The sequence below is a fragment of the Sapajus apella genome, unplaced genomic scaffold (genome assembly GCF_009761245.1).
Source record: "Sapajus apella isolate SASKATOON/1434 unplaced genomic scaffold, GSC_monkey_1.0 scaffold43, whole genome shotgun sequence".
Taxonomy (NCBI): Eukaryota; Metazoa; Chordata; class Mammalia; order Primates; family Cebidae; genus Sapajus; species Sapajus apella.
This window is the reverse complement of record NW_022436983.1, coordinates 773,072-786,754: the sequence shown is the minus strand read 5'-3', so window position 1 is coordinate 786,754 and position 13,683 is coordinate 773,072. Positions and strand designations below refer to the sequence as shown.

General features: G+C 48.1%; 1 protein-coding gene and 1 non-coding gene across 2 annotated transcripts in view; one reads left to right on the top strand and one right to left on the bottom strand.

The window, feature by feature from the left end:
* Window positions 1-42: 42 nt before the first annotated feature.
* The window catches only part of NOL9 (nucleolar protein 9), a 31,856-nt gene continuing 18,215 nt past the window's right edge, over window positions 43-13,683 (top strand). Inside the window, exons 1-6 of the mRNA XM_032300250.1 lie at window positions 43-528; window positions 5,113-5,332; window positions 5,733-5,860; window positions 9,461-9,596; window positions 9,718-9,814; window positions 11,459-11,556. Of these exons, the coding sequence (XP_032156141.1) occupies window positions 139-528; window positions 5,113-5,332; window positions 5,733-5,860; window positions 9,461-9,596; window positions 9,718-9,814; window positions 11,459-11,556 (1,069 nt within the window). The 5' untranslated portion in view covers window positions 43-138. The remainder of the gene's footprint in view (window positions 529-5,112; window positions 5,333-5,732; window positions 5,861-9,460; window positions 9,597-9,717; window positions 9,815-11,458; window positions 11,557-13,683) is intronic.
* LOC116566705 lies at window positions 12,754-12,861 on the bottom strand. The gene has a single exon (XR_004275985.1). It is a non-coding gene; the product is annotated as a U6 spliceosomal RNA (small nuclear RNA).

The window sequence follows — 13,683 nt, the reverse complement described above, 5'->3', positions numbered from 1 at the left end:
CTCCCAGTGCGCTTCCGGAGGCTGCCGACAGAGGGCGCTGGCGGCTCCGAGGCTGCTCCTTTCGGCAGCTAGGCGGGCCGCAGGGCGGAGCGATGGGATCTCGCGAGATTCTCGCGCGGTAGGTGCTGAGCGCCCAGCATGGCGGACTCGGGGCGGCTGTTCAAGCGGGGTTCCTGCCGCTCCACTTGGCTGCGGGCCCGAAAGGCCCGGCCCCAGCTCATCCTCAGCCGCCGACCCCGCCGCCGGCTCTGGACCCTGCGTTGGTGCAGTCGGCGGCGCCTACGGAGGCGACTACTGCAAGCCCAGGCTGCCGGCGTGGACTGGAGGGAGGGAGTCCGCCAGGTGTCCCGCGTGGCGGCGGCCCGGAGACCCAAGACCGCGATCCCCAGCCCGATCCCTAGCCCGACCCCGGCCTCCGAACCCGAATTCGAATTCGAACCCTCCTCGCGTTGTCCCCGGCTCCTCCCCATCCCCCCGGTGCGGCCAGTGGGCCCTGGCCGTGCGTTGCTGCTGCTGCCAGTCGAACAGGTAAGTAAGGGGGGCCGGCAGGAGATCCCGAGGGCAGGGAGGGCTGGAGAGGCAACCCCAGGAGAGCTGCAGGCTGAGACGACCGTGGTTTCCAGGGCCTGTTAGGTCGGCTGCAAGTCGGTTTCAAGTCCATCCTGTTGGTGGTCTAGGCTCCCCTGAGCATCAGGGAAACAGGTACCCTGTAAAGGGGTCCCTAGGCCTTAAGAGCTAAAGGGACTTTATTTTATTTTTATTTATTTATTTATTTACTTATTTATTTTTGAGACAGAGTCTCACTCTGTCACCAGGCGCCAGGCTGGAGTGCAGTGGCATAATCTCGGCTCACTGCAACCTCCGCCTCCCGGGTTCAGGCAATTCTCCTGCCTCAGCCTCCTGAGTAACTGGGACTACAGGCATGCGCCGCCACCACGCCCAGCTAATTTTTGTATTTTTAGTAGAGACGGGGTTTCACCATGTTGGTCAGGATGGTCTTGATCTCTTGACCTCATGATCCGCCCGCCTCGGCCTCCCAAAGTGCTGGGATTACAGGCTTGAGCCACCGCGCCCGGCCTATTTATTTATTTTTTTGAGACAGTCTCACTCTTTCACCCAGGCTGTAGTGCTGCGGTGCGATCTCCGCTCACTGCCACCTCCGCCTCCGGGTTCAAGTGCTTCTTGTGCCTCTGCCTCCCGAGTAGCTGGGACTACAGGCGTGCGTCACCACACCCGGCTAGTTTTTGTATTTTTATTTTTCTTTCTTTCTTTTTTTTTTCCCTAAGACGGAGTCTTGCTTTTGTTGCCCAGGCTGGAGTTCAGTGGCGCAATCTCGGCTCACTGCAACTTCTCCCTCCCGGGTTCAAGTGATTCTCCCGCCCCTCCTGCCTTAGACTCCCGAGTAGCTGGAATTATAAGTGTTCGCCACCATGTCCGGCTGATTTTTGTACTTTTACTAGAGATGGGGTTTCGCGTGTTGGCCAGGCTGGTCTTGAACTCCTGACCTCAGGTGATCCGCCCATCTCAGTCCCCTAAAGTCCTGGGATTACGGGATTACAGGCGTGAGCCACCACGCCCGACGATTTTTATTTAATTTGAGAGGGAGTTTCACTCTTGTTGCCCAGGCTAGAGTGCAGTGTCGCAATCTCAGCTCACGGCAGCCTCCACCTCCAGGGATCAAGTGATTCTCCTGCCCCAGCCTCCCAAGTAGCTGGGATTACAGGTGTTCACCACACTCCTGGCTAACTTTTGTGAGGTTTTTTTTTTTTTTTTTTTGAGACGGAGTTTCGCTCTTGTTGCTCAGGCTGGAGTGCCATGGCAGTCTCGGCTCACCCAAACCTCTGCCTCCTGGGTTTAAGAGATTCTTTTGCCTCAGCCTCCTGAATAGCCGGGATTATAGGCATGTGCCACCATGCCCAGCTAATTCTGTATTTTTAGTAGAGACGGGGTTTCTTCATGTTGGTTAGGCTGGTCTCGAACTCCCGACCTCAGGTGATCCGCCCGCCTCAGCCTCCCAAAGTGCTGGGAATACAGGTGGGAACCACTGTACCTGGCCTAATTTTTGTATTTTTAGTAGAGATGGCGTTTCACCATGTTGGCCAGGCTGAAGTGATTCTCTTGCTTTAGCCTCCCAAAGTGCTGGGATTACAGATGGGAGCCCGGCCGCCCTGCCCTGAAAGGGACTTTAATAGTAAAAAAAAACAGAACAAAACAGGCCAGGCGCGGTGGCTCATGCCTGTAATCCCAGCACTTTGGGAGGCCGAGGCGGGCAGATCACAAGGTCAGGAGATCGAGACCATCCTGGCCAACATGGTGAAACCCTGTCTTTACTGAAAATAGAAAAATTAGCTGGGTGTGGTGGCACGCACCTGTAATCTGAGCTACTTGGGAGGCTGAGGCAGTAGAATCACTTGAACCTGGGAGGCGGAGGTTGCAGTGAGCTGAGAGCATGGCTACTGCATTCCAGCTTGGGTGACAGAGCAAGACTCTCTCAAAAAAAAAAAAAAAAAAACACACACACACACATATATGTATGCACAAGACTCTGTCTCAAAAAACACACACACACGTGCACGTACGTATGCCAGGCACAATGGCTCATGCCTATAATCCCAGCACTTCGGGAGGCCAGGATGGGTGGATCATGAGGTCAGGAGTTCGAAACCAGCTTTGCCAACGTAGTAAAACCCTATCTCTACTAAAAATACAAAAATTAGCCAGGCATGGTGGTGCGCGCCTGTAGTTCCAGCTACTAGGGAGGCTGAGGCAGGAGAATGATTTGAACCCAGGAGGCAGAGGTTGCAGTGAGCAGGTATTGCACCACTGCATTCCAGCTTGGGCGACAGAGTGAGACTTTGTCTCCAAAAGAAAAGTTTAAAAAAATATATATATATATATATATATGAAGTACGGGCCGAGCACGGATGACTCACACCTGTAACCCCAGCCCTTTGGGAGGCTGAGGTGGGCAGATGAACTGAGGTCAGGAGTTCAGGACCAGCCTTGCCAACATGGCAAAACCCCGTCTTTACGGAAAAATACAAAAATTAACCAGGCAAGGTGGTGTGTGCCTATAATCCCAGCTACTCGGGAGGCTGAGGCATGAGCATTGCTTGAACTCAGGAAGTGGAGGTTGCAGTGAGCCAAGATCACACCACTGCACTCCCGCCTGGGTGACAGAACGAGACTCTGTCTCAAAAACTAAATCAATAAATAAAGTACGTTATAGTCACCTAGTACAATGTGATCCGTTACTTATCTGTTACTTGGAAATCAGTTACCTTTTTAAATTATTTTATTTTTCCTAAACTTTTTTATTTTTTATTTTATTTTATTTTTAAAAGACGGGGTTTTACCATATTGGTCAGGCTGATCTCGAACTTCTGACCTCAGGTGATCTGCCCGCCTCAGCCTCCCAAAGTGCTGGGATTATAGGCGTGAGCCACTGCACCTGTCTATTTTTCTTCAACTTTTAAGTTCCGGGGTGCATATGCAGCAGGATGTGCAGGTTTGTTACATAGGTAAATGGGTGCTTTGGTGGTTTGCTGCACAGATCAATGCCTCACCTAGGTATTAAGCCCAGCATCCATTAGCTGTTCTTCCTGATGTCCTTCCCCCAGACCTCCACAGGCCCCAGAGTGTGTTGTTACCCACCATGTATTCACGTGTTCTCATAGTTCAAATCCTACTTATAAGTGAGAACATGCTGTGTTAGGTTTTCTGTACTTGAATTACTTTGCTGAGGATGACAGCTTCCAGCTCCATCCATGTGCCTGCAAAGGACATGATCTCGTTCCTTTTTATGACTATACGCTTTCTAAAATGTTTGTTTAATTTTTATTTATTTATTTGAGACAATATCACTCTGTTGCCCAGGCTGCAGTGTAGTGGCATGATCTCAGCTCACTGCAACCTCTGCCTCTGGATTCGAGCGGTTCTCATGCCTCAGCCTCTGGAGTAGCTGGGATTACAGGCAAATGCCCAGCTAATTTTTTGTAATTTTAGTAGAGATGGTGGGGGTGGGGGTGGGGGTCAGGTAGAGGGGAGTTTGCCACATTGTCCATGCTGGTCTCAAACACCTGGCCTCAAGTGATTTCCCCCAACTCCTCCTCCCAGAGTTCTGGGATTATAGGTGTAAACCATGATGCCGGGCCCAGTATTTATTATTGATGGAATGCAGTGGTGTAATTATAGCTCACTGAAGCCTTTGCCTCCCAGACTCAAGCAGTCCACCCACCTCAGCCTCCCAAGTAGCTAGGACCACAGATGCATGCCACTGCACCCCTGCTAAATTTTAAATGTTTTGTAGAGAGAGAGGTCTTACTGTTGCCCAGGCTGATCTTGAACTCCTAGGCTTATGTGATCCTCCTGACACAGCTTCCCAAAGTATTGGGATTACAAGTGTGAGCTACTGTGCCTGGTCTTACCTGCCTTTTGATGTAGGAATAGCAAGTTAAAATTTTAGAATGTTTCAGTCATGGCCAGTTGCAGTGGCTCACGCCTTTAATCCCAGCACTTTGGGAGGCCAAGGCGGGCGGATTACCTGACGTTGGGAGTTCGAGAGCAGCCTGAGAAACTCCATCTCTAGTAAAAGTACAAAAATTAGCCGGGCGTGGTGGCGGATTCCTGTAATCCCAGCTACTCAGGAGGCTGAGGCAGGGGAATTGCTTGAATCTGGGAGGCGGAGGTTTGAGTGAGCCGAGATTGGGCCATTGCGTTCCAGCCTGGGCAACAAGAGCAAAACTCTGTCTCAAAAAAAAAAAAGAAGGGCCGGGCGCAGTGGCTCAAGCCTGTAATCCCAGCACTGTGGGAGGCCGAGGCGGGTGGATCACGAGGTCAAGAGATCGAGACCATCCTGGTCAACATGGTGAAACCCCGTCTCTACTAATAATACAAAAAATTAGCTGGGCATGGTGGCGCGTGCCTGTAGTCCCAGCTACTCGGGAAGCTGAGGCAGGAGAATTGCCTGAACCCAGGAGGCGGAGGTTGCGATGAGCCAGCCTGGGTAACAAGAGCGAAACTCCATCTCAAAAAAAAAAAAAAAAAAGAACGTTTCAGTCCTTAGTGACAGGATCTATAATATTTGTTGTTTCTGTTTTCTTTCCCTGCTAGGGTTTTACTTTTAGTGGCATCTGTCGTGTGACTTGCCTCTATGGCCAGGTGCAGGTATTTGGTTTTACCATCAGCCAAGGCCAGCCTGCCAAAGACATCTTCTCTGTGTATACCCACTCTTGCCTGACTATCAATGCACTTCATTACTCGATGCCTGAGAAAAGCAAGAAGGAACTCAAAAGGGAAGCCCGGATGTTGCTCAAATCTCATCTTAACCTGGGTAATAAAAAGAACTGGGTAATAATTTACTGAGGACCTACTGTAATAAGGCTAATTAATAATTTTTCCATGCTTACTATGATCTAGACATTGTGCTGAGAACTTTGCTATATATCTATATAGACCCATACAAGGGTCCTGAGAGTGAGAATACTGTTATTTTCACCATTTTACAGACAAGAAAAATTGTTCAAGTCCACAAAGTTATTATGTGACAAACCTAGATTGACTTCTCCTCCCAGGTGTGACCTTAGTATGCAATATGACCCCCTGAAAAAGGCTCTCAGCTGTAATGCCTACTCTCCTAAGGTTTGTAGTTTAGCCGAGGAGATGGCAGTCCTAAAGGCTGTGGAATGTAATGAAATTACTGCTTCTAAGGTGGTTTATTTTTCTCTTTACAGATGACAGGCGTTGGTCGATGCAGAACTTTTCTCCTCTGTGTTCCATTGTGTTGCTGGAACATCTGAAAACTACCGCTGTGAACTTCATAACCAGCTATCCAGGTGCATCCTACGTTTTTGTGCAAGAGGTAGAACCCGTTTTCTTTCAGAGTTTTGCTAATGACTTGCACCAAAACAGTGATATCAAATGACTATGCATGATGTTGTCTTGGAAGAGCAGTTTGTCTGTCACATGAGTGCTCTCGGCCCTCTCCCAGGCACTTCCTCCAGCCACTACGTAGGTCCTACAGAATGTAATACGTGTTTATGGAAAATGGTACAGAAAGGTATATCATGAAAAATGTTCATCCCCCCTTAGGTTTATTCCTCAGTGAAAGCCACCATTTTATATTGTAGTTGGTTAAGTGCTTTTTGGGTTTTTATTAGCATCACACTCTAACCAACTGAACTGAGCTAACCAGCCCTGCTTTTTTGGGTGTTTTGTTTTTTAAACAGAGTCTCACTCTGTTTCCCAGGCTGGAGTGCAGTGGCACGGTTTCTGCTCATGAACTCCTGTGCTCAAGGATCCATCTGCCTCCAAAAATGCTGAATTACAACGTGAGCCACCGGGTGCGGCCTCACCTCTAAATTTTTGCTGGCCGTATTATTCATTTCCATCAGTTCTATTACTGTAATTGTCTCTCATGGGCCAGAAGGTGGAGTCTAATCTACAGGATTGGCAGACAGACTGGACATGTGAGGTGTGAGGAAAAATCAAGGAATCACAGCAGGTTTTTTGGCTTAACCACTGAGGTGCACGTAGTCCCGTTGTTGGGGACACTGCAGGAGGAGTGCGTTTCTATTTGTTAACTTTGAGGTGCCTGGTAGACACCCACCTGGACGTGTCAAGTGGGCAGTTGAATATGTGAGTCTGGAGTTCAGGGAAGAGTTGGGAGGTGTAAATATGGGAATGGGAGCCTTCAGCAGAGAGGATACCCAGGCCGCCAGATTCGATAATAATGCTGATGGAGTTGAATAGGTCGAAACAAGACAGTTCCAGCTCTGAGTACTGGGGCACTCCAAGAAAAGGTCCAGGCAAAGAGGAGGGAGCAGAAGACATTCATCAGGGTTGGCTAAAAACCCAGTGTGTGATGTCCTGTAGGTCAGGAAGTCTTTGAAGGAGACTTAACTGAACAGTGGTGACAGATGCTGCTGGTGGTCAGGTGAGAGCTGAGAAAGCACCATCTGTAGAGAGTGGGAAGTAGCCTGATTGGAGCAGGGTCAGGAGCCTGGGTGGAGAGGGACTCCTGAGTTTGGTAAAAGGTAGCGGTAAAGGGAAGGAAAGAAATGAAGTAGTAGTTGGGTAAGTATGATCAGGAGAGTTTTGCAATTTTGTTAAGATGGATGAAAAAAATTTGCTGGGACATGGCAGATGGGAATGATACAGAGGAGGAGAGGAGGTGGCCAAGCAACAGAGGATGCTGGAACTATGTCTGTAACTTGGCTACCAGGAATGGGTCTGGTTCTGGCATCATGTGGCCTTAGGAGCACAGCCAGGTCATTCATGGTGGCTACAGGAAGTGCCTAGGAGAGGGCCAGAGGAAGCAGAAGGTGTCCTCTGATTATTTCCTGCTGCACTGGGAAATGGAATCAAGGTCATCACTGCGTGGGAAGCAGATAGATACGAGGTGGGTGTCAGGAATCTGAAGTGAAAGGAGAGAGGAAATGAGAGTGGGACAGTGAACGGACTGTTGTGATTGCCTGTTAGTCACTCAGAGTCCAGTAGCTGGACCACGACTGCAGAGGAGGGGATGCAGTTGCCTGCTGCCAAGCGTTTGCTGCTGAACATGAATGCTCCAGACACCATGGGGAAGTCACCTTCTTTTTTCATTTATTTTCAGCTTTATGTGTTGTTTCTGGGACTTCACCACCACTGTTCATATTTCTTTTTTTTTTTTTTTTTTTTGAGACAGAGTTTCGCTCTTGTTACCCAGGCTGGAGTGCAATGGCGCGATCTCGGCTCACCGCAACCTCCGCCTCCTGGGTTCAGGCAATTCTCCTGCCTCAACCTCCTGAGTAGCTGGGATTACAGACACGCGCCACCATGCCCAGCTAATTTTTTGTAGTTTTAGTAGAGACGGGGTTTCACCATGTTGACCAGGATGGTCTCGATCTCTTGACCTCGTGATCCACCCCCCTCGGCCTCCCAAAGTGCTGGGATTACAGGCTTGAGCCACCGCGCCCGGCCCCACTGTTCATGTTTCTTATGCTCTTTCTTGGATACTTCCCTCCCTATCCCGTCTTCTGGATGTCAGTAGGTTCTGAAGTTGTTTTTTTTCACATAAGGGAGAGCGTAAACTTGATTATCTAATTTTGTTAAATGTTCTTTTGCCCTCAGTGATTGGTAGTTGCACACAGTATAGAATGGGTGGTCAGAAGCCTTTTTTCTCAAATTGTTAAAGGCTGCATTCCATTGTTTTCTAGAATGCAGCATTGCCAATAGGAAGCCTCTTACTAGGCTGCTTCTCATTTCTTTTTCTTTTTTTTTGAGATGGAGTCTCACTCTGTCACCCAGGCTGAAGTGCAGTAGCACGATCTTGGCTTACTGCAACCTTTGCCTCCTAGATTCAAGTGATTCTTCTGCCTCAGCCTCTCAAGTAGCTGTGACTACAGGTGTGCACCACCATACCCGGCTAATTTTTGTAGCTTTTTTTTCTTTTTTTAGAGATGGGGGTCTGGCTATGTTGCCCAGGCTGGAGTACAGTGGCTATTCACAGGCGTGATCCCACTACTGATCAGCATGGGAGTTTTGACCTGCTCTGTTTCCAACCTGAGCTGGTTCACCCCTCCTTAGGCAACCTAGTGGTCCCCCACTTCTGGGAGGTCACCATATTGATGCCGAACTTAGTGTGGACACCCAGTCGGCATAGCACACTGTAGCCCAGAACTCCTGGTCTCAAGCCATCCTCCCACCTCAGTCTGCTGAGTAGCTGGGACTACAGGCACGTGCCATCACGCCTGGCAATTTTTGTAGTTTTCATAGAGATCGGGTTTCTCCATATTGGCCAGGCTGGTCTTGAAGTCATGACCTCATGATCTGCCTGCCTCAGCCTCTCAAGAGTGCTGGGATTACAGGCTTGAGCCACTGCGCCCAAATTCTTTATGATGTCTTTATTCTCAGGGTTGATGAATTGCAAGAGGATGTGCTCATGGGAGGGTCCCTTCCTTCATCCTCTTCTGTGGTGAGCTGGTTCCATCTGAGCCTTACCTGCTTCAGCAAGAGCCTGCTCTTCCTTTCCGTGGGTTGCTTTTCCAGTCCTTCTGGACTTCACAGACACGTCTTCTCCCTCCTTTCAACACTGCTTGCATGTGTTCTATGCGTTTTTGCTTTCTGTTGTCAGAGGTTGCCTTGACTTGATTCTACGTCACCCCCCCCAGTCTAGAGCCAGGCCTCCTGCTAAAGGTACCTTGTGCAGTCATGCCTCGCCAGGCATTTTCTTTTTCCCATTAGTCTCCTGCAGAGGCAGTGGCAGCTCAGGGAAAGCAGAAACTGTGAAAACAGGCGTGAACCACTTTAGGAATAAATAGAGTTGGCAACACGTGTGGCTGGGTTGGATTTTGGGGCACAAGACAAAGGAAGGACATAATTTATCTTCTCTGGCCCACAACTCTATGAGGCTTGTTTAATTTAGTACTGAAGAAAAAAAATGTGCCTTTTTTCACCTTAAAGTTTAAATTGTTGATTTCAGAGTCCGTCTCCCCAGATTAATCCTGAACATTTAGCCTTGAGGTCTGTTGGCATCAGAAAAGAGAAAAAAAGGAAAGGCCTTCAGTTAACTGAGAGTACCCTGTCAGCCCTGGAAGAGGTGGTCAGTGTTTCCTGTGGTGAGTAATACACATTGATCGTTCTCAGTTCTGTTCACCAAACCCCCAGAGGATTATTACTGATAATTCGTGTCCAAGGAAGATGGCTAATTCTAGGAATCAATGTTTGTTTCCCCTGCAGAAGAAGTAGATGGCTGCCCTGTCATTCTGGTTTGTGGATCCCAGGATGTCGGAAAGTCAACATTTAATAGATACCTGATTAACCAGTTGTTAAATAGGTAAGAGTGCTTTTCTTACGGCCTTGACACATTGCTAGGTTTTTGGCATGAAGTGGGATTTTTTGTTTGGTTGGAGTGCTTCTTGGTTTCTAGCTGGAGATGACATACAGTTCTAAAGCTGCCCAGCCGAAGCATCTGCTTCTCACTGCTCTCTGTTTTGCAGTATGTGACAGTGCTCTAGTGTGGGCTGACTTGCCCTTGCCTTCAGGGAACTTCCGAGAGGAGACACTTGGTCTCAAAGTCTGTATTTATAAGTTCTGTTGTGTGTGTGCATGGTTTGGTTTGTTTTGTTTTACCCACCAACTTCACCTCCCAAAGCCGTGTGTGTATGTTTTAATTTTTTTTTCAGAAAGGGTCTCCCTCAGGCTGGAGTGCAGTGGCACAGTCATGCTTCACTATAGCCTTGAACTGGGCTCAAGTGATCCTCCTGCCTCAGCCTCCTGAGTAACTGGGACTACAGGCATGGACCACCGTGCCCAGCTAATTTTTTTATTTTAACTTTTTGTAGCGATGAGTTCTTGCTATGTTGCCTAGTCTGATCTTGAACTCCTGGGAATTTTAATTTTTTTTTTTGAGACCAAGTCTGGCTGTGTTGCCCAGCCAAAAGTACAGCAAACATGGCTTGCCGCAGCCTCGACCTCCTGGGTTCAAGCAGTCCTCCCGCTTCAGCCTCCCAAGTAGTTGGGATCACAGTAACACACCACCACACCTGGCTAATTTGTTTTGTTTTGTTTTTGTAGACAGGAGGTTGCTGTGTTGGCCAGGCTGGTCTTGAGCTCCTGGGCTCAAGCAGTCCTCCGACCTTGGCCTCACAAAGTGCTGAGATTACAGGTATGAGCCACCGTGCCAGACCTGAAATTTTACCTTTAAAACACAACAGAGGTAGGTTATGGTGGCTTACATCTGCAGTCCCAGAACTTTGGGAGGCCAAGGTGAGAGGATTATTTGAGCCAAGGAGTTCAAGTCTACAGTGAGCTATGTCACACGACTGCCCTCCAGCCTGGGCGACAGATTAAGACTCTGTCTCAAAAAAAAAAAAAAAAAAATTCAGGCCAGGTGCAGTGGCTCACACCTGTAATCCCAGCACTTTGGGAGGCTGAGGCAGGTGGATCATTTGAGGTCAGGAGTTCAAGACCAGCCTGGCATACATGGTGAAACCCCATCTCTACTAAAAATACAAAAATTAGCCAGGCATGGTAGTGGGCACCTGTGATCCCACCTACTCCGGAGGCTGAGGCAGGAGGATTGAATGAACCGGGGAGGGGGAGGTTGCAGTGAACCAAGATCACGCCATTGCACTTCGGCCTGGGCAACAGGGTGAGACTCCATCTTAAAAAAAAAAATTCTCTGAAAGACCAAGTCATCCCCATGTTATGAATGGACAGTGTGACCATGCCTGCACCACATTTTCTCTTGACTTGTTTTTATTTTTTATTTTTTGGCATGCCCATCTTAGGGTCTGCTCTGGGATCTCTTGACTTATTTTTAATCACTGATTGTCATCTTTGGGGCATCACTTCTAAAGGGCTGCGTGGTGTGGATTATCCCTGTGTATCACATGAAATCTTGACTGTCTGATTATGCTTTCTACAGAGTAAAGCTAGTTAGGATTTTCTTTCTTTTTTCTTTTTTAACAATTTGCAGTCTTCCCTGCGTTGACTATTTGGAATGTGATCTGGGACAGACAGAATTTACCCCTCCTGGTTGCATTTCTTTACTTAATATTACAGAACCAGTTCTGGGTATGTATTATGTATTTCTCGAATGTCTTGGTTTTATAAAATTCATATGTAATGATGCTTACGGAAACTAAAAAAAATAGAACAGTATAAAATATTAAAAGTGAACATGTGGCCGGGCGCGGTGGCTCAAGCCTGTAATCCCAGCACTTTGGGAGGCCGAGGCGGGTGGATCACAAGGTCAAGAGATCGAGACCATCCTGGTCAACACGGTGAAACCCCGTCTCTACTAAAACTACAAAAAATTAGCTGGGCATGGTGGCGCGTGTCTGTAGTCCCAGCTACTCAGGAGGCTGAGGCAGGAGAATTGCCTGAACCCAGGAGGTGGAGGTTGCGGTGAGCCGAGATCGCGCCATTGCACTCCAGCCTGGGTAACAAGAGCGAAACTCCGTCTCAAAAAAATAAATTAATTAATTAAAAAAAATAAAAGTGAACATGTGCCTACCAAACACATGGTCTTTCCATAACTGCTCCTCTAACCTCCAAAAAACAAACCATGGTCCTTTTCCATCTTAGGAAATGGAACTGCTATTCATTTTGTGTTATGTAAATTAGAAACACATCTTTCCCTAATATCACATCTTATGTACAACTATCTAACCCAAGAAATGAACACGGAATCAATACTGTTCATCAAGCCAGATATGATGGCTCAAACTTGTAATCCCAGCACTTTGGAAGGCCGAGGCAGGCGGATCACCTAAGGTCAGGAGTTTGAGACCAGCCTGGCCAACATGGTGAAACCCTGTCTCTACTAAAAGTAGAAAAATTACCTGGGCATGGTGGTACATGCCTGTAGTCCCAACTACTCAGGAGGCTGAGGCAGGAAAATCGCTTGAACCCGGGAGATGGAGGTTGCAGTGAGCCTAGATCATGCCATTGCACTCCATCCTGGACAACAGAGCAAGACTCGTCTCAAGAAAAACTCCAAAAAACAAAAATTGGCTGGATTTGGTGGCACGTACTTATAGTCCCAGCTACTCGGGAGGCCAAGGCAGGAGAATTTGAACCCAGGAGGTGGACGTTGCAGTGAGCCAAGATCATGCCACTATACTCCAACCTGGGCAACAGAATGAGATTCTATCTCAGAAAAAAAGAAAGTACTGTTACCCAGTCTACAGATTTTATTGAAAATTCAGCAGTTACCCTGATGTCGTTTATCTGGTTCAGAACCCACAATTCTTCATCGCTTTTTTTTTTAATGATATAGAACACTTCATGAATTTGCATGTCATCCTTGTGTAGGCCCTTTGCCAGTCTTCTCTGTATCATTCCAGATTTTAGTGTATGTGCTGCTGAAGTAAGTACCACATTGCTTTTTCTTTTTTCTTTTTTTGAGATGGAGTCTTGTTCTATCGCTCAGGCAGACTGGAGTGCAGTGGCACGATCTATGCTCACTGTAACCTCCGCGTCCTGGGTTCAAGCGATTCTCCTGCCTCAGCCTCCTGAGTAGCTGTGACTACAGGTACGCATCACGATGCCCAGCTATTTTTTATATTTTTAGGAGAGATGGGGTTTCACCATGTTGGCCAGGCTGGTCTTGAACTCCTGACTTCAGATCATCCACTCACCTCTGACTCCCAGAGTGCTCGGGTTATAGGCATGAGGCACTGTGCCTGGCCACAACTTTTTTGTTGTGTTTGCAACATGGTGAGACCCTGTCTCTACACAAAATTTAAAAATTAATTGGGTGTGGTTTTTTGTCATCCCAAAATGAACACTGTACTCATTAAAGAATAACTTCCCCTGGGAGGCTGAGGCAGGAGAATCACTTGAACCCAGGAGGCAGAGGTTGTGGTGAGCTGAGATGGCACCATTGCACGCCAGCCTGGACAACAGGAGCGAAACTTTGTCTCAAAAAAAAAAAAAAAAAAAAAAAAGGGCCGGGCGCGGTGCCTCAAGCCTGTAATCCCAGCACTTTGGGAGGCTGAGGCGGGTGGATCATGAGGTCAAGAGATCGAGACCATCCTGGTCAACATGGTGAAACCCTGTCTCTACTAAAAATACAAAAAATTAGCTGGGCATGGTGGTGCGTGCCTATAATCCCAGCTACTTAGGAGGCTGAGGCAGGAGAATTGCCTGGACCCAGGAGGCGGAGGTTGCGGTGAGCCGAGATCGCGCCATTGCACT